Raw genomic sequence first — 21,127 nt, forward strand, 5'->3', positions numbered from 1 at the left:
ATGGGATTTGGATCAGATATTGGTCAGGTGTTATTGAGAGTTGACACCAAAGACTCCATTGAAACTTTTGACCACTTGCAGACCAGTTTTCTGGATTTCACAGCCGGCATACTGAGGGGACCAGGAAAATTATATCAGGCAATGGTCTGACCAGGGCACCGGGATGGGGTACCCAACCAGAAAATGTTCAATATTTGAAAAAATAGGGTTGAGTAAGTGGCCTTTAGAGTGAATGGGACCTCTCACTTTTTGATTGAGTTGAAAGGGCCCCAGGCCATCAATCAGCTCGCATGTGGATGGCAGTGAGATGCCATCAAAATGGATATTAAAATCCAGATAGGGAAATATTAGACAGGGGGCTAGCTTGATTAGCTGTTATTTCAGGTAGATCCTTACAGAATTGGCTTAGGGCCCCTGGGGGACAATATATTAGAAATCGAAGAAAAAGTACAAACCTGGGATAGACCGATTGCAAGAGAAAAAAACTCTTGCAGTTTGGTATGGGGCTTACTAAAATACGGCAGTTGAATTCGGTTTTATAAAAAAATTGCTATACCGCCTCCTCTGCTTAGCTCTCGATCAAGTCTCTGAATAACATACCCAGAGGGGAGAGCTTGAACAAGAGCAGGGTCGGCCTCGCTAGTCAGCCATGTTTCTGTTAAGAACATCAGAGCCCTCTTCTTCCAGCAATAACCGAATTTACGAAAAATGCTTAGTAATCAAATCGACAGTTAAGTAGAAACATTTAAAAAACAGTCCGCAGGGATATGACCGTGGGAGCTTTTATAATGGGGCATAGTTTAAAAGAACAATGAGGGCATTGATTAACATTGCTGTCAGGCAAAATTAAATAAACACACTTATTCCTCGTAGCCTCTCTAAGGTGGTGAAGCTGGTCAGAAGTGTAAGAGAACATTTCCCTTGTGGAACCGGCAGGGGTTCTGGCCCCTGGACCCGGTAGGACAGAGACGGGCTTGCCTTAGGGGCACCTCCGGCACGCCAGCGGCGCATCCGCTGTGCGGCCGAGTCATCCGCCCTTTTTCTAAGTAGGTGTGCACGTCGGCGTCAGTGTCTAGAATGCGGACCTGAATATTAAAATTTCCTGTTAACTAATGTTGCAGCCCCCCCCCCCCCCACCCCCATCCCCCGGCGCTATAACACCTGAAACACTTAATTGAATAGAAAACAGTATCATTTGTCCAAGCCATCAACAGGGCAATGACATGAAGGCCCTCATACAGGTGTATGACAGGGAGCACATGGATCCAGTTCCAGGGTTCCACATGTCCATTTAGTAGCTGTACACTCTTTTCTTGGAATTTGTAGAGATATACAATACAATTCAAAATGAACAGAAAGGCTCCTTCAACAGTGGGCACTCTTCTTTTGAGCTGAACTATACTTAATGTCAATGTTCTTGAAACCCCACCCAATAAAAGATTAATATTGGCAAGCTTCTGGATTGAATTTAGCCTCCTGAAGCCTAAAGACCACGCTGAGCAAGCGTTGGGGACCTGCCCTGTATAACACTTTCCACGATACCAGATTTCATTGCAACATCATCACATGCAGTACCACTGTCAGAAATGTTCTTTATTCCTTGTCAGCATTTCATCTGACAGACAAAAACACTGGATATTATTAAATAGATCAAAAAGAACATGTTTTTTTAATGCAGCTTGCTTTGGGAAGTAGGACTAGCAGTAGTAAAAAGAACTAACGAATCAAGTAAATATTTACTTACATTATCTGTCCTCCAATCGTTGATTTACCAGCATCTGATGGACAAAGAACACCCATTATTTAAGCAACAGAACAGCATTTCTTCGAAGCCAACAGATTTTTCAAGAAGGGCGCAGACGAGTTAAGCTTGGGAAGAAATGCAAGCACCAATGGTGATCACGAATTCATAACCAAAAAAGCAAATACCCAACAAAAGCAACAGCAGATATCATCCACTATAGATTGACAAAATTGTTAGGAGGATGATGGAATATTTAGTTGCGCTATTTTTACAGATGGGATGAATTTCAGGCGTAAATATATATAATTTTTTTTAACTATTCTTCAATGAGAGCAGAATTTTCAATATCAAGGTTTAACCTAGGAGCTCACTCTGGGCATGCTCAAATTAGTATTTAAATATTTTGAACTGGCTTGCAAACATTTATATAACCTTATAAGAGGACTTCCATTATTATAGGCACACCTCTAGGCATGGTTACAATGCACTGGCCTGGTTTACCAGGTCACTGAGGTGTGCTTCGTGAGTAGGAGTAGTCACATGCCAGTGCTAAAGTCACATAAGGTAATTACAGTGAAATCCACAATAAAATACAGGTGGAGCCTTAGCATGGGCAGTTGTCACAGATCTATGAACAGTAGAACATTAATTTTTTTAAAAGCACTACATCCTTTTAGAGATTCTCAAGTAGGTCCATATAAGGCGGAGGGGAGAGCTAGGTAATTGTAAATGTCCATTTAGCTTCTTTCCAATTATGTAATGCAAACTGCAGAATATAAAACAGTTGTTGTGCAGTAATGTAGAAAATCAAGCAATCTCAAAAGGCAACCTTGAATTAGAATATTTAGCTAATTTACATGCTAATTAAGACTTTATGTATGCTCATTACACAACACCATTAATTGAAAAAGGACAGATGTACAAAGGGAAATTAAAAAAAAAGTTTGATAAAATGGTTAAAAACAAACTTTTTTTGTACTTCCTAAAAATACACGGTCATGTGACATCTGGTAAAGGAGTGAGTGGTAGCAAATTAACATTTGGCCAGTAAAAGTAATTTAATCTATATTTTAAAAAACAAATATTCGTTAGCTATTTCCATCCACACAAATTAATTTCTAATTTAATTAGGAGTACATACCAAAAAAGGGAAAGCCTGCAAAATGTTAATAGTAAGAGAAACCAACCTAACCTCCAATTAAATACATTTACGAACAGCAGTCACTATGATGATCAGTACAAGAGAATAAATTCATGCAACAAGTCATATACAATGAACAAAAAGCAGACAGTCAAGCACATAGTAAATAGGAAAAGTGATTGACATTCACAAGCCAGGGACATCAAATCCACAAACCAGACTAGATCTATAGTGCTGTAGCTACAAGCATGGAAAGAAGGGCGACCAACAGAAGTCATAGTGGAAGACAGTTGCACTCCTCCAATAAAAAGCAGTAGTAAACAGTACTACGAAACAACTGAACTGGCTCACTTTCTTCAACCTTAAAATTGAAAACTATGAAGATATGAACAGTGCATTCAGAACAGCACACATTTCTTCACCCTACACTTGACATATGACTGCACTAATATTGTGGAACAGGTAGAGCAGCCTTTCCTCACATTTTCTGACTGTAATGGACAAATTGAGGACTACACCTTGTTTTAAAAGATAATCTAAAGCAAATTTCACTGTATTCAACTAGATAAGATTAACAAACTATGATAAAATTGATCAGCAGCTAGCACTCGGACTCTAAAAGGTAGTTTAATGGCACAGTACTTTACCTTTCAGTTACAACCCTAGCACCCACCCACCATTCAAGTCACAAGTGGAGCATTCCTTTTATTTTTAGTATTAACAATTTTTTTATTCAAATTATACAAGCATTATTATCCAAGACCTGTTGGGCAGTATGTTCACGTTGTGACACTGACAGAAGAAAATAATTTTTTTACATTTAAACCATGAACATGTTTTTACAATGACATTTTCACATTCATATCAATAGATAAAACATTTCCAAAAAACGTTATCAATACCAGATCTGCCAACTTTTAAAATCACATGGGTTTACCTGGGGCATTACCACTCTGCCATATAATGGCACTCCTAATGTAGTGAATCCAAAAGCATTGGTTGCGATTAAGTCCCAATGCACTTATTTACCATGTTCTAAAAACACAATAGCTTTTTAAATAGTTCTCCTACAGAGAAAATCGCCTTCAAACGATAGTCACAATATTTCTTTAAAGATTACATTGGGAGGAGCCTAGCACGGGACCAAGATGGCCGCGTGATCGTGTAGCTCCGTGAGACCCGCTCCTCCGTTCGTCTATCCTGTTACATATCCTGATACCAGAGGACAATTTTCGATGGGGGAATAGTATTGCTGCGTCCTGGTGAAATTGCGGCTTGAAGGGTGCATTTCTACCCCCTCTATTCATCGTTCTAAGTTTTGGGCCTTCCAGTCGCTGAGGCTGCGGACTCTGGTGTCAGAGGTGGCTGGGACCTAATGTGACAACAGCGGCAGTGTCTACCGGAAGTGGTGCCCCCTCCTGGAACCACTCCTTGGGCTGGCCTTTAGCGGCTGGGAGCCTCTGATGTGACTCTCCTCAGCCTGATACGACTGCTCGTGGCTCGGTTCCTAGGGCTACGTGGACGTGTGAAGAGTTGTCGGAGGTGTATCCTAGCACATCGATTGCCTAGTTGCCTGAATCTACGGAGGTCGCCCGTCATGGCAGCTAGAGCAGACTCAGAGAAATCTTCTGCCAGGGGTGGCCGGGCCCAGAGATCTGTTCAGTCCAATAAATTGGACAGGTATACTCTTCCCAAGGGGTCCCCAGGTGACCAGAAACAACTTCCGGTTACCGGGACCACCTCTCTGAGTGCTGGCTCGGAGCCTTCTTTACAGGACATAATGGAGGTTGTCACCAGAATTGAGACATCTATGGCGAGTAGAATGGATGCGCTCGACACCAAATTGGACTCGGTTAAGATTGACTTTAACCTTTTGCGCACGGATCACGCTAAGACTAGCGAGAAAGTCAAATCCCTCGACATCCGAACTTCGAGCCTGGTCGATGATACCACCGAGCTACAGAGAGAAGTCCGGGCACTACAGGCGGCGCAGGATGAAACCAGGAGGCTCCTTGACGATTATGAGGGTCGCAATCATCGCAACAACGTTCGCATTTTGGGTGTTCCTGAAAATGCGGAGTCGCGCACGGCTGATCTGTTCGTTGAGGAACTGATTCTCAATCACCTGAAACCTAAGGGCCTCAGCAAGTTCTTCACGGTGGAAAGAGCGCATAGAGTGCCATGCAGACCGCCGAAAGTAGGTGCGCTGCCTAGGCCCATGATTGCGAGAGTTTTTAAACTTTCGGGACCGAGATGCCATTCTGCAGGCCTCGCGGACAGATGGCCCGCTACGATATGAAAACGTCACTGTGTCCTTCCCGGACTTCACACAAGCGGTACAGAAAATGCGCCAGAGCTTCCTCCAAGTCAAGCGGAGGTTGAGAGACAAAGGGATTAAATATTCCATGTTATATCCTGCTAAGCTGAGAGTCGAAGCGAACGAGCGAACTTGGTTTTTTGACAATGCAGAGATGGCATCGAACTGGTTGGACACTGTTAGACCTGATAACACTGGAGAACAACAACAAGACTGAGGATGGTCGGCAGGGCCCAGAATGAGAGACTCCTATTTTGATTGTTTATTTGCTTCTTGCTTAGGGGGGGGGAGGGGGGGGGGGGGGAGTAGCCTTTCTTTAACGTGTATTGGTATTGATTTGTACTGTATTGTTTGTTCTCCGGGACGGCTATGTTTGGGGGTTGGGTTGTGGGCTGCACAGGAGGCGCCTCCTCTTCCTACTTTTAGTAACTATTGTTGGGCGGGGCGAAAGGCACACTCCGAGTTGGGGTTGGGGCGTAGTCCTGATGCAGGGGTGCAGGGAGGGGGGGGGAGGTCTTCCGAGTTGGGGAGGAGGGTTGTTCGTTGGTTTTTGTTTTCAGTTTCATATTGCATTGGGTGTTTAAAGATGTGCGCGTGCGTGAGGGAGTGAGGTGAATGTCTAGCTCTACTCTGGGATCGGGGATTCGGATGCTGAGTTGGAACGTAAATGGTTTGGGAGACAAAATCAAGAGGGGCATGGTCAGCCAATTTATCAGGCGGCACTCACCGGATGTGGTACTTCTCCAGGAGACTCACCTCGTAGGCAATCGTTGTATGGCCCTTCATAGAGGGGGCTATAAATTAATTGCGCATGCCGGGTTTACGACAGGTTCATGGGGTGTTGGGATCTTGGTGAGGAAGGCCCTTCTGTTTGATGTGCAGGCTACATGGTCGGACCAGAGGGGTAGATATGTGGGAGTGTCTGGGAGGATCGGGGGTAAAGTGGTTACTTTCCTTTCTATTTATGTTCCCCCGGCCCTGCAATCTGACACTTTTAAAGCTCTTGCTAATATTTTCCTCTCGCTCCCACTTTGGCTTCTGATCTTGGGTGGGGACTTCAATACTGTGTTGGATGGCAACCTAGACCGTGTCCCGCCGAGGATGCTTCCCCCGGCCCGTCAGTGGCTTTCTGAGTTTCTGGACTCTCTGGGTCTGGTCGATGTTTGGCGTCTTTTAAATCCTACACTTCGGAGTTATACTCCTCTCTCGGCTGCACACGGTTCTATGTCACGACTTGACTACATCATGTTGCCCGCTGCAATGGTTGATACTGTGCGGGAGGCACATCTACTGGGTAGGGGTATATCCGATCATTCCCCAGTTTGGGTCTGAGTGGAGATGGGGCAGCCTATGGTAGGTAGAATTGCACCCATTAACGCCTGGCATCTTCGCGACCCTGTTATTAAGAAGGAATTATGTGGTGCTTCCGAGCTTTATTTCCAGCACAATCGGGGAACAGTGGAATCGGCCCAGACTTTGTGGGAGGCTTATAAGGTGGTCTTGCGTGGTGAGGCGTTGTCTCATTGCTGGTAAGAAGAAAAGGCGTTTGGCTGACATCACTGCTGCTGAAACGGAGATCATCCGTTTGGAAAAGCGAACCGCAGCGGACGCAACTGTTGAGAACCGGCATCAGCTGAGTCTCAAACAAGATGAGTATCATGGGTTGTCTAGGGAGTCGGCTGTAACGCAGCATAATGAGGTTCAGAGTAGAATTTACGAACATGGCGATAGGGCCGGTAAGCTTATAGCTTGGCTGGAGCGGGGAGATCGCGCGTCTCGGTTGGTCCCTGAGCTTGAGGGTAATGGTCCTGAGACTTTGACAGACCCTCAGTTGATTGCGGACTCCTTTGGTTCCTATTACAAGAATGTCTATTCTTCGTCGGATGTACACGATGATCTTGAGCATACTGAGATGATTCGAGATATAATTATGCCTAAATTGTCTGATGATGACCGGAAATACATGGATTCCGCGATTACTGATGAGGAAATTGGGGGAGCAACAACAAGACTGAGGATGCTCGGCAGGGCCCAGAATGAGAAACTCCTATTTTGATTGTTTATTTGCTTCTTGCTTATGGGGGGCGGGGGGGGGGGGAAGTAGCCTTTCTTTAACGTGTATTGGTATTGATTTGGACTGTATTGTTTGTTCTCCGGGACGGCTATGTTTGGGGGATGGGTTGTGGGCTGCACAGGAGGCGCCTCCTCTTCCTACTTATAGTAACTATTGTTGGGCGGGGCGACAGGCACACTGCGAGTTGGGGTTGGGGCGTAGTCCTGATGCAGGGGTGCAGGGAGGGGGGAGGTCTTCTGAGTTGGGGAGGAGGGTTGTTCGTTGGTTTTTGGTTTCAGTTTCATATTGCATTGGGTGTTTAATGATGTGCGCGTGCGTGAGGGAGTGGGGTGAATGTCTAGCTCTACTCTGGGATCGGGGATTCGGATGCTGAGTTGGAACGTAATTAGGAGCATTAATTCAGGGAAAGCTACGGGTCCCAATGGTATTCCCATTGAACTCTATAAATTGAATACTCAGAAGATAGCACCGCATTTGAGAGCCATGTTTCTTAAAAATAGGGAAGTCGGCATCCTCCCTTATGATCAGCGTATCGCTAATATTGTTGTGATTCATAAGCCGGGTAAGCCCCGTGCCTCCCCCTCTTCTTATCGACCTATCTCCCTGCTCAATGCAGAGCCCAAGATATTGGCTAAATTGCTGGCGATCAGGTTGGTCAAGGTGATCTCTACTTTGGTACACCCGGATCAGTCGGGCTTTATGCCACGCCGTAACACCGCGCTCAATCTTCGACGTTTGCATGGCGTTTTAGGTAGAGCCCACGACCTGTCGCAGCCTGCCGTATTGGTGTCCCTCGATGCCACCATGGCCTTTGACCGAATTGAATGGTCGTATCTATTTGCTGTGTTGGAGAAATTGGGCTTCGGGCCCGAATTTATTGGATGGATACGTTTGCTCTATGCTGCTCCTTTGGCCCGCGTGATAGTGAACAATTGTCAATCCTGTGATTTTGAATTAGAGAGGGGGACGCGGCAGGGATGTCCGCTGTCACCCCTTCTGTTTGCGTTGGCGCTAGAGCCCCTGGCGGCTTGGATCAGATGGGAAAGTATGGTACGTGGCTTGCGGTGGTCCCCTGTGTGGGAGGATAAGATTTCTCTCTATGCTGATGATGTGCTTCTCTATCTCTCCACGCCTAGGTCCTCGTTGGATGTCTTTCTCGATATTCTCAGAGTGTTCGGTGAGTTCTCGGGCTTTGCTATTAATTGGTCTAAGTCAGTGATGTTGGTGTTGTCCGGTGACCCGCCGGTGGTCCCGCAGAACTGCCCTCTTCAGGTGACTACCAAAGGTTTTGTGTATCTGGGTATCTATATTGCTTTGGACGCCAAGACGAGGTATGCTGAGAATTTGTTACCACCGCTGGTGAGATTGCGCGCTGATGTTGAGCGTTGGAGGACGTTGCCCTTGTCGCTTTTGGGCAGGTCGGTTCTTTTCAAAATGTTAGCTCTTCCGCGCTTTCTGAACGTTTTCCAAAATGCCATGGACCCGGTGCCTGCCAAGTACTTTAAGGAAGTTGAGGCGCTCCAGAGACTCATCTGGGGAGGTAGACCCCCGTTATTGCCTACGCTAAGCTCACCCTGGCCTGGTATGACGGCGGTATTGGTCTTCCCGATTTGAGGAAATATTATTGGGCCTCCCAGTTAGCAGCTATTAATCAGATAGTTTACAGCCTGCCGGGTGACCCCGGGTACGCTATGGATCGTAGCCAGTCCCCTGGGGGGGGGGGGGGGACCTTCTTTGGGCTCTGTATAATCGTCCGGGCGATTTTCTCTTACGGGACCCACTTCGCACGCAATAAGAGTTTGGCATGCGGTTAATAAGAACCTGGGCTGGGAAGGGAGACTGACCCTCGCGACCCCTCTCTTTAGCTCAGCCAAACTGGGTAACTTGTGGACCACCAAAGGTTTTGACAAGTGGGAGCTGATTGGACTTAGTCAAATAAAAGATGTCTGGGGGAAGGGGGAGGTACTGACTTTTGAGGCACTTCAGGGGAGTCACCACCTTCACGCCAGGGAACACTACCGTTATTTACAAGTAAGGCATGCCCTTTTGTCCCATATTTCGTTGGGAGACTCCCTCCCCGATGCCTCTCCCCTTGAAGATCGTGTGTTGGATGGGCATTTACCTGTAAAAACCATTTCCCTGATTTACCGTAAGCTGATTAATCACATGGATGACCCACTGAGGTCTCTCAGGGAGACTTGGATTGGTTAGAGATGGATGATGAGGACTGGGTTGAGGCGGTCTCCTCCCCCAAGGTAGTGGCGGTGCAGATGAGATTGCGCTTGGTGCAGTTGAAGATTTTGCACAGGTCCTACGTAACTGGTCCTGGACTGGTGAAGATGGGATGGAGTACGAATGGTGAATGCAAGAGGGGCTGTGGAGAGATTGCTACATTCCTTCACATTCTGTAGCATTGCGATAGCATCCAGGCCTATTGGCGCGACATACATGAGATTCTGCAGAATGTTCTGGGTTGTGCAGTGCGCTTGGAAGCGCGTAGGTGTCTCTTGAACGTTTGGGAGCCCACAGATCTTAATCATTATCTATAGCAATGGGTTACACTGGCCTGTATGGTTGCCAAGCGCAACATAGCGCAATTATGGGGTGCTGCTCAATCGCCACGACGTGCCAAATGGGCACAGGATCTAGACTAGTGTATGTTCAGAGAGCGTGCGGTGTATGTAGCGAGGGGCTGTCCTGAGAAATGGGCGAAGATATGGGGGCCGTGGAATGTGTATCGGGGAGATATTTGCGTTCCACTAGCCAGGCGAACTGACTCGGCCGCTCTGGATTCCCCTTGATTCCAAGTTTTTACTATACTGTTTTTTTTATCCTGTTTGCGAGACGTCCTCTGCTCCTAGCACTTTGTATTAATGTCGACTTATCCCCAATGCAATTGTTGTATTTGTATTTTGTTGATTTATGATTAATAAAAAGATATAAAAAAAAAAAAAAGATTACATTGAATTCAAATCCTATATAACAACTTACCTACATGCCCGATGAATACTACATTTACATGCTCTTTTTTCGGAGCACCTGGAGGGGCTACTGCTTTAGGTAATTCGATTTCCTCCTCTTCCTCCATCATTTCCTGTGCACTGTCTTCAGCAGGTCCCCCATCACCTGCAGGCCCACCTCCCGGCTCAGCTTCACTTGGCTCTTCCTTATGATCCCACGTTTCTTCAGGAGACATTTCAGTCTCACCATTTTCTACTAGATTCAAACAAAATGTTTACTTTAGTATACTCCATAAAATTGCAACTAATTTCAAAGTACAAAATATCTAGAGATAAACAATTAAAAACACCACTAGTTCAAAACTATTCTCTTACAACTCTTTCTCATTGAGTAGAGTTCATCCACTTCGTAAAAACGGATAAGGAACTTTTCACATAAAATGTGAATCGTAGGGAAGTGTAGCCAATAAAAGAATATTCTAGATTATTCCAATTACTTGCCAAATATTTTTCTCAATATCCATGCACAGTAAAACAGGTTCTTTCTAGAAGACAGGCTTTAGTCCCTAACTGACTTCTCAAAAAGAAGACTGAAAGGTAACCAGTGGGCAGTAGGGCTGCAAGGCCATACTAATGGCAGAATGTGAGAAACAAATGCCCAACATAAAAATATAACAATAAGCCTCAGGGTACACACCAGAACCATGTTAAAGTCAAGATAATATTACTGGTGTAGGAGATGGAGACAAAAAGCTTTAGAAAGTGAAGGTTTCAGTTTCCCTTGTAGTTGGCCATAATTTATCAAGTGTTTGGAAAAGCGTTGTTTAGTTACAATGGATGGAGGATGACAGATAAATGTGCTTACTAGAATAGAAGGGTTGAGTAGCGATTCTTCCACATACTCTTATCAAAAGCACAACTATTAACAGTGGCAGGAAACCTAAGTAGTTGTTAAAGAAACAGAAGTGCAACTTTCTGATTTTACTCAGGATGGAAAGTGTTTGGGGGGAAAACAGGCAGGATAATAAACCCATGTTTTCAATAGTCTGAATGCTATACATCTGGGACTCCGAAGACCAAAGTGAAAAATGTTATGCTATAGAAGTACATCCGCCAGTATAGCGAAATAAAGGCAGAAGAAGAAAAATGAGACCCTCGATAAGAGGCAAAAAATTGATGGAAAAAAAATGATGACTGGGATATAGCAGTTTTGGGGGAGAAGGATTGGGCAAAGGACACAGGACAATACGAAATCACAACACAATTCCTTACCAACAGGCTCTGAAACGTCCATGTTAACTGTCAGACTGGGACCTATCAACAAAGAAAAATACACATACATTAACATTAGGCAAGTAGTAAGGAAAGTGGCTTACCTGTTTTTCTAGTTCTGTGCCTATAAATGGAAAACTCTGTGTGTGGGCTTGATCCACAGAACAAACTATAGCATATATCATTAAATGACAGTAAGCAAAATAAAAGAGCAGCTAGCTTAATAAAAAGCCATGCCCAAGAAATGGAACCCAAACGCAAAGATGGAGAAAAGCTACTAATAAGTGGCACAGAGAAGGCTGGCCCACTAGCATATCTGTCCTGGAGTATGAAGCAATAAATGATTGTTTAGCAATGGACATCCAGCTAGCTGCTCTTCAAATGTCCAGAATGGAAACCTAACTCATGAATGCATCAATAGTAGGGGCCAATTTACCTTTGGTAAGCCTGTAGTCATAAAGGACAATATCCTCCTACTTTAGATATAGTCCGCTTTGTTGATTCCATGGCTGGATGAATCACACCATTACATTTAAAACGTCCAATCATTTCTCTGTCTGAGTAGACTCCTAGCCCTCTTAACATATAAAGTCAGATGAGACTTTACAACTGGAGGTCCAGAAAAAAGGCCATCAAACAAAAGGAGTTGAAAATATGAGAGGACTTTTGGAAGAAAAGATGCATTTGTAAGGATACTTCATACAGATGGTATTACATGGAGGACAAATACCTTAAAGCCATTTAATTACATTTCAAATTTAACAACCAGAAGGCAGCCTATTTTCATGACAGATGATGCATGTCAGATTTGTGCCAAGCATCAAATGGAGTACCTATCAATTTCAATAGGATGTTTGGCTCCCATGTACGAGACTATACACTAATTGGACAGTAAAGTTCAAAGGCCTTGCAGAAAATCTTTAATGACAGATGCAGTACGGTCTTTTCCTGGTGTACCAGATGTAGACACCCTGCAAAAGGAAGGTCCAAAACCTGATGGGCTAGAGGAGATTGCTCTATCAGGCAAAACCATGAAGCCACCTTTTGGCTACTCCAAGGCAAATACCTGTTAGTGCAAAGTGAGTAAAAGCTTTGGCAGCAGTGATATTTTGATCCTAAGTAGCCGTCCTCACTTCTGATGCCCTTACAATTCTCAGTACCATCACGAAAGAAGCTCTAAAACAAACCAGGGAATTCAAGGTTCTTTACTGTACATCCCCGAAGTGAAGTGGACTAGAAAACCTAATTGCACTGCCTGAAGATGGATAACTCACAACTGATTTTATTGCTCTATATCGCTGGAGTAGTTAAAGTGAAAGCAAGAGCACTCCAGTCATAGAAACACTACAAGAACAGAGGTGCAGCCTGCCTGAGAAAGGTTTGGAGTATGGTGTTCTACATTTCTTAACCAAACTCAGATAAACAGGAGTGGTGGGCGCTGCAGTGAAGAAGTTCTACTTAGTAATAGGCTTGGCTTGTAGTTTTAAGAGCTTTTATAAAGATTATGAAGGTCTGAAAAACAGGGGAGGGAGCTTCAATATAGAGTCTCAAGTTCCATGTTGGTGACTTCATAGAATGCAACTACCTCATCAACAAGAGGAGATACCAAGGGTACTGTATCCAGTAAGCTTTATGTCCTTTAATTACTTCCCTATGGCGTATTCAATAATTTTACTCCTCACTCAGTGTGGCATACGGTTCTAGGAAATGGCATCTATATTTGGATTGGTACAAACATAATTTACCTCAACATGGTGTTGCATAACTTGTACATTAATAACGAGGGAGCCCCACCCGAAGAAGGGGGAATTTGGACTAGCTTCCTGAAGTCATTTTTTGCAAGAAAGTAAGGAGGTTAATTAAAGAGCAGAGTAAGCACGGACTAATACAAAGAGCGGACAATTAACTAATTTTTATAAATAAATGGCATTGTAGGTTCACTACAGGCCGTACATGATTTGAGTAAGCAGACTTTAATTGTGTGCTGTGCAGAGCGTCATAATAACTTACTGATCACAACGGGTAGCTGGTATATGGTAAAGACCAGAGTAGGGACAGAAGGGTGCAAGAAGGAGCACTGACAAAGCAGGAGTATCGAAAAATAAGATAAGAATTGCAGAAGGTGAAGGAAGCGGTACAGTTACCAGTGAGACTTGTGTTAGCCCGACACATGTAACAGAGCTTAAGAACCTAGTGACGATAGAAGGTGCAGCACAGAACAGTAAGGACACGGATGTGGGACCAATTGTTTAACAGATGCACACCTTGCTGTAGTTATTATTACAGATTTCAGTAAATCCATTAATATTACATACATATTCAATATATTGCCTAAACTAAACAATGCAACATAGCTAACTTACAGTGCATACGTATTCATATACTGTACATTCAATACAATGTGCATCCCGCAACCGTCCTCTTAGAGGACCAGCATCCCCCCAGCAGTTCTGTCAGCACCCTGCATTCCCCCCGCCCCCAACCACGGACCTGGTACTTGACATATCGGAAGACATCAGGGTTCCCCAGTAGGTATGTTTTACAGGGCTCCAAATATTTTGCGGCTTGGATGCGATCGGAAGCTCCTCCAGCATAAATATCCAGCCGATCTCTACAATATAGAACACCTTTAAGCCATGCCTTCCCTGTCGGCACCGCTTTCCCACCCCAGTTTTTTTCTACCAGTCTCTTAGCCAATAATAGCACAGTAAGTTACCAGTTTATGATAGCTCTGTTGAATTGCTTTCAATAGGGCCAATAGACAGACCTGTGGCGTGTTTTTGACCTAGTCCAGAATCAACTGTGAAAGATGTTGGGTCGCTGTACCACAATATAACAACACCTTTTTGCAGCCCCAGGCTCAATGCATAAAGTCTGCATTCTCCACCCCACATTTTACACAGCAAGAGTCCTCACGCAACTCATATTGATGCAGGTGCTCTGGCGTATAATACATATCTTGAAGTTGCAATTCGCCGTAAGACGTCCAGTCAACGCACAGCACATAACCCTATCTTCCCATGTCATCGGCATATCCAATAAAACAGTCCATATTTCAAACGCACCAGACGTGACTGTTGGACAGCAGCACCTGAAGCGCATTCAGAGCCCTCTGCTCATCCAGGTACTCCGAATAAATCATACGAATTGCAGCACGCAGTCTGGCATACGCAAAGCCCAGCATAGCAATGCACGGTTTATTTGCAGTGAGGGCATCTAATGTTATAAACTTCTCACTTGGGTAGAAGTCACCTAGTGTAGTGAACACAGCCGTTTTAAGTATCCAATGGTCCCTGCTCCTGTGTAACAAATGTCAGGAGGCGCATCCAACAACAAGGCCAGCGCATATAGATAGCCCCTTCCCGCTCTAACTCGCAGTAACCTCCATGCACGGCTAGTACAGTTCACTGTATTGATGTGTACCCTAGAGTTCAGGGGCGGCCATAGCAATACCGCAGAAAGTGCAAATGGGTGAACGTCATCAGCCTACACCGCCAGATGTGGTAGGAATATTTGCAGAAAGTGCTAATAATGAGCAAAGTTTGCCTGCTCACATAGTATAGTCTCATATCCAGCACTCCAAAACCACCACGCTCAAATGGATGCATCAGAGTATCCCAGCTGCAGCGTAAATTCTTACCCGCCCATACCAGTGTCGACAAACATGCCTGAAGCAATTTGAAGAATGCTTTAGTCAGTACTATGGGGATGTTCTTGAACAAATACAAAAATCTAGGTAAAAAAAAGTCATTGTTATTACCGCGATACGATCCGCAAGTGTTAGCGGGAGGCATATCCACCTGGACACCTGGTCTGTTAGTGTTGTGATCACTTGTCCACAGTTCTTTTGCACTACTACTTCCGGATCCCTGTGCACCCAATCCTAAAGGTATTTACCCGATTCTGTAGCCCATGCCAAATGGACTCCAGATCGCATGACGTAGTGCACTGTGTGAGGGGTAATATTACGGATTTATTCCAATTAATATTGAGGCCCGAATACCCTCCAGGAAATACTCTAAGTAAGGGGTCTAGGTTTGCCGCTGGCTCCCACACATACAACAGAATATCGTCCCATTCAGAGATATGGCGAGCGGGTGCTGTTGGAATCCCAACGCTGCCTGTTTATGTAGCTGTCAAACTTATCAGGCCAGAGGCTACAGCTCAAGAGAGAGAAAAGCATTGGTGACAGCGGGCATCCCTGCCGCGTCCCTCTGCATATTCGGATATGGTCCGAAATATACTTATTGACCCAAACCCTTGGCGAATAGCAGACGTATCCATTGCACAAAGGGAGGCCGGAGCCCCATATAATTCAGCACTGTAAACATATAGCCCCACTGTATGGAATCAAAAGCCTTGGCAGCATCAAGCAACACCGCTGCAGCGTTCATTTCAGGGTCTAATTGATGCAATGTTGCAAACCGGTATCAAATTATGTGTCATGGACCTCTCCTTCACATAACCAGACTGATCTGGTAGCACCAGTGCGGGTACAAGTGGCTGCAATCTCATTGCCATTACTTTAGCAAGGATTTTCACATCTAGATTGATTAAGGAAAGTGGCTGGTAAGATTTGCAGCATTTAAAGTCCCTGTCTGGTTTTAAAAGCATAACTATTAGAGTCTCATGCAACGTGGGTTGTAAAGTCCCGCTATCGTATGCCTCAGCAAACAACTCAACAAGTTGCGGGGCCAGCTGGCCAGCATATGTTTTTATAAAATTCACTAGGGAGACCATCTGTACCCGCCTACCATTTGGCAATTTTTGTATAGCCTCTTTAACATCTACCGACACCTTGCTGTAGTTAAACATGACCCAAGCTTGTTTATCATGGCGAGCTAGATGTGTACTCAAGACAAGAGCAAGTACACATGAAGATTGTAATTAATGAAACTAGGAAATCTCACAGGAAACAAGTAGTAATGCTTTGGTGTTATAAAAAATAAAAAAATAAAAAGTAATACGGAAACAAAGACTACATTGGGGTATTTTAGTAACAAGTACACCAGTAAAGAGTGCATTTAACTGAATGGTGAACAAGCATTTGCAATGCAATAGGTCTCGCATTTGCGAAAGTTTAAGCTATTGGCATTGTTAATGACAATGCCTTTATCTGTTTTGAAACAAACATAAATAAATGGCATTATCATTTACAATGCCAATAGCTCAAACTCGCGCAAATGCAAGACCTATTGCATTGCAAATGCTTGTTATTCACAAGCCCCCCCAACCCCCCCCCCGATATTCGATAGCTAGAGAGACGGGCTTCTGAGCAAAACTTTGGGCCCCAGCACAAATTACAAATTAAGTACTGCATAGGACATTCCCTTGACACTAAGTAGCGCAAAGCCCTTCTTTGCCTTACTTTAGCACAGTTTCAAATGCACATAAAATCCCAATTCAAGACTTTGCGCTGATTTGCACTAAACTTGATACATCTACCCCCATGTTTCCTGGATGAATTAGAGACAGAAATACGTAACTTCCTGCAGCAGGTGGAGAGCCACAGGGACTGCCTGCTAATCAATCAAGTGCCAGAGGCAGGCACCCTTAATGTGGGGTATTTGCATTCAGGGCTTTGATTGTCCACATTCCTGGTGAATACTTACCAGTGTGAGTCCTGCACAATTAACCTGCGCCTGCGGGCGGAGCGATTGGCTCGTGGCGGAAGGATTCATTTGCATGCGCTGTGAAGTCCCTTCCTTGCCGTGCCCTCTGCCTGGGCGCCAAGCCTGGTTGGAATTTCCTGAGGCTCTCCCGCGGGACATGAATGGCGGGAGGGGGTGTGAGTGGACGGAATCCCCTGGTGCTCATGTGAATGCGCGCGCTGCGTGTCCCGCGCGCAGCTGTGCTGGTCAGGGTGGGGCATACGAACGTGAAGTGAAATGGGCTCATATGGTGCATCAAGCGCCTGCCGTGCAGAATGGACCCTCGAAGCGCTTCTCGCGAAATTACAGGCTAGCTCCCAAAACCCGTGACACGCATGCTTGTCTTTTGTCTGATTTTTAACTTCGATTATTTCTGCCTTTTGTGTGACAGTTCTTAATCTACCACTTCACTGACAAGGAGAATATTGACTTTCCTAGCCACACTCAGTTCGGTTTCCTATACAGTAAATAGGGAAACATACATTTTTAAGAAGAACCACAAAGAATTGCTCTTTGTTAGTAAGAGCTGCATGATACGTAAACACCGAATGTCGGTCTCTCTCTCTGCATCGGCCTATGGTGAAGGTTCACAATAAGGTTAGGGTGTATGTTAGCATTCCTTCCGAGCCCCTTACATAGATGAACAAGCTAAAGCCAGCCCTCATTAACCAACTCACCGGCACGGGTATCATTGGAAAAGTGTAACTGGGTCCTCTGCTGACCTCTGGCCTGGAATCAGACGTTGTAGACAGGTTTATCTGGTGCTGCGCAACATTCAAGCTCGCTCACAACACGGTCCCATAGAAAAAAAGTCAGGATCTCTGCGATCAGCGACGTTAAAACCCTCCCACTGAGTTCAGTGTACTGGGGTGCGAAACTGAAAGCACGGTGGGAGCGCATGATACGCCGTCGCCGTGAGCGTGCACATCTGCTGTCCCGGCGCAAGCGCAAGATCGCCAGAGAAGACACGCTGTTATATAATTACATATGCATGAGAATAAAGCTACGCAACAGCTTCAATCAAGTCTCTGACTATTATTTTACACACGTCGACCTCGGAGCCTGCTGCCGAGACTGACCCGCTAAGGAGCGAGAAGGACACACGGAAAGAGCCCGGGGGTGGGGGGAAGAGAGAGAGAAGAGAAGAGAGAGAAGAGAGAGAAGAGAGAGAGAGAAGAGAGAGAAGAGAAGAGAAGAGAGAGAGAGAAGAGAAGAGAAGAGAGAGAGAGAAGAGAAGAGAGGAGAGAGAGAGAAGAGAGGAGAGGAGAGAGGAGAGAAGAGAGGAGAGAGGAGAGAGGAGAGAGGAGAGAGGAGAGAAGAGAGGAGAGAAGAGAGGAGAGGAGAGAGGAGAGAGGAGAGAGGAGAGAGGAGAGAGGAGAGAGGAGAGAGGAGAGAGGAGAGGAGAGGAGAGAAGAGAAGAGAGGAGAGAAGAGAGGAGAGAAGAGAGGAGAGAAGAGAGGAGAGAAGAGAGAGAAGAGAGAGAAGAGAGAGAAGAGAGAGAAGAGAGAGAAGAGAGAGAAGAGAGAGAAGAGAGAGAAGAGAGAGAAGAGAGAGAAGAGAGAGAAGAGAGAGAAGAGAGAGAAGAGAGAGAAGAGAGAGAAGAGAGAGAAGAGAGAGAAGAGAGAGAAAAGAGAGGTGAGGAGAGAGGAGAGAAGAGAGGGAAGAGAGAGAAGAGAGGAGAGGAGAGAGGAGAGAAGAGAGGAGAGAAGAGAGGAGAGAAGAGAGGAGAGGAGAGAAGAGAGAAGAGAGGAGAGAAGAGAGAAGAGGAGAGAAGAGAGGAGAGAAGAGAGGAGAGAAGAGAGGAGAGAAGAGAGGAGAGAAGAGAGGAGAGAGGAGAGAAGAGAAGAGAGGAGAGAAGAGAGGAGAGAAGAGAGGAGAGAAGAGAGGAGAGAAGAGAGGAGAGAAGAGAGGAGAGAAGAGAGGAGAGAAGAGAGGAGAGAAGAGAGGAGAGAAGAGAGGAGAGAAGAGAGGAGAGAAGAGAGGAGAGAAGAGAGGAGAGAAGAGAGAGAAGAGAGGAGAGAAGAGAGAGAAGAGAGAGAAGAGAGAGAAGAGAGAGAAGAGAGAGAAGAGAGAGGAGAAGAGAGAGAAGAGAGAGAAGAGAAGAGAAGAGAGAGAAGAGAGAGAAGAGAGAGAAGAGAGAGAAGAGAGAGAAGAGAGAGAAGAGAGAGAAGAGAAGAGAGAGAGAAGAGAGAGAAGAGAAGAGAGAGAAGAGAAGAGAGAGAAGAGAGAGAAGAGAGAGAAGAGAGAGAGAGAGAGAGAGACTGCTTACAAGGAGCCATGGGAGACATGAGATGGTGAACGCGCGCGCGACCTGATCCGTTTACGCGCGTGCCCATCTCTTGTCTCCCTTAGCTCCTTGTAAGCAGAACTGATCACAATAGGCCTTGCAGCGACGATCGCTTTGCGATCCATTCGCAGGTGCCAGACCTAAAAATGAATAAAACCATTCCAAGTAAATAAAAAATTTTACTTGTGCACAATAAAGAAATCGCATATACGCAGCACAGTCATTTGGTCTACGACCAACACCAGTATAATCTAGTCAAAGAAAAATAGACTTATGAAAGAAAATGATTCCACAACGCTAACATTGCAAAAGCCTTTGAATGTTTAGTTAACTTCTTATAGGAGAATAGGGTGATGGTATTATTTAAATCCTGCTCTAGCCGAACCTGCATACCCATTTTATTCAGACTAGATTTGTAGCGTTTAACAGATGCAGATATTTTCATTTAAAACATTAAATAAATGAAACTACAGCGTACTATGCAATTAACATGAAAACTAGCCATAAATTGTTGTTTGAGTGTTACATGACAAGCCAGTGCATGGTCAAATATTTGTAACTAACAGATTAAATACCATCAGCAACACTGGAAGATCTGGTAGCACTAGCTACATTCTCCATTGTATAAAAGAAAACTTCTACCCTGCTCCCTCCCACTATTACCACAAAATACATCTATAGCAGTTATGAGTGAAATGCTGTGAAGATTCCATACCTCCAACCTGACTGTACATCACAAAACCTCTATTGCCTTCTAGGAGACCATTATCGAACAAATTATTTTACTTGAAACAGGTAGCAGATTTTCATCCCAGCTGCAATTTAAAGGAAGTCTTAACTACCAGCGCCATGAGAAATTCAGTACAACAGAGCAGCCTTAAGAGAAGTCCTACGGCAAATTCTCTACTTAAAAGCTAGAGACAGACGGACTCCAGCCCCACCCTGTTAAAAGGTTTTACCTGCTCACAGATCTTAGTGTGGAACAAAGCCAAACAAACAAGTTACTTACCTTCGGTAACGCTTTTTCTGGTGGATACAGTATCTGCCTGTGGATTCCTCACCTTGTGAATATCCCCTGCGCTAGCAGCATTCGGAAATTTGTATAGCTCTCTACGCCGACGAAGACTAGGACGACGTCACAGAGGCACGGCTCCCCTCGCGACCTCGCGGACGTCACCGGAGCCATAAGAGAGCCTCGTCGGCGTGATGACGTCAGTTCCGCCCTTTTTTTCGTGCCCCCGAGGCGGACGGACCGACATAAATAGGTACAGTATACACAATACACAAACCAACACAGTGTGAAATCAATGCAAAAAGCAAGAACAATTAAACATTTCCATTGAAAGATCATAAAATAAACACTTTGCAGGTATAGAAGAGTGGACAACGGGGAGGCGGGTGGGTCAGTGAGGAATCCACAGGCGGATACTGTATCCACCGGAAAAAGCGTTTCCGAAGATAATTAAATTGTTCTTCTGATGGATACATCTGCCAGTGGATTCCTCACCTTGTGAATAGAATCCCACAGCAGTCCCACTCCCGGAGGAGGGTGTCCACTATTCTATACCACGAAATGCTGTAGGACAGAGCACACAAAGTGACTATCCCTCCTCACTTCGGAATCTAAGCAGTAATGCTTCGCGAAAGTGTGGAGGGAGGCCCAAGTTGCCGCTCTACAAAT

General features: G+C 45.0%; 1 protein-coding gene across 2 annotated transcripts in view; it reads right to left on the reverse strand.

Annotated features, from left to right (window-relative positions):
* Positions 1–21,127, reverse strand: part of GSPT1 (G1 to S phase transition 1) — a 548,341-nt gene that overhangs the window by 449,592 nt on the left and 77,622 nt on the right. The window contains exons 3-5 of one of the 2 annotated variants that reach the window (XM_078663168.1): positions 11,509–11,550; positions 10,268–10,492; positions 1,745–1,778 (exon numbers count right to left, since the gene is read on the reverse strand). In XM_078663168.1, the coding sequence (XP_078519294.1) occupies positions 1,745–1,778; positions 10,268–10,492; positions 11,509–11,550 (301 nt within the window). The remainder of the gene's footprint in view (positions 1–1,744; positions 1,779–10,267; positions 10,493–11,508; positions 11,551–21,127) is intronic. The other variant, XM_078663169.1, reaches the window with a different exon arrangement.

Source organism: Lissotriton helveticus, chromosome 10, assembly GCF_964261635.1.
Source record: "Lissotriton helveticus chromosome 10, aLisHel1.1, whole genome shotgun sequence".
NCBI lineage: Eukaryota > Metazoa > Chordata > Amphibia > Caudata > Salamandridae > Lissotriton > Lissotriton helveticus.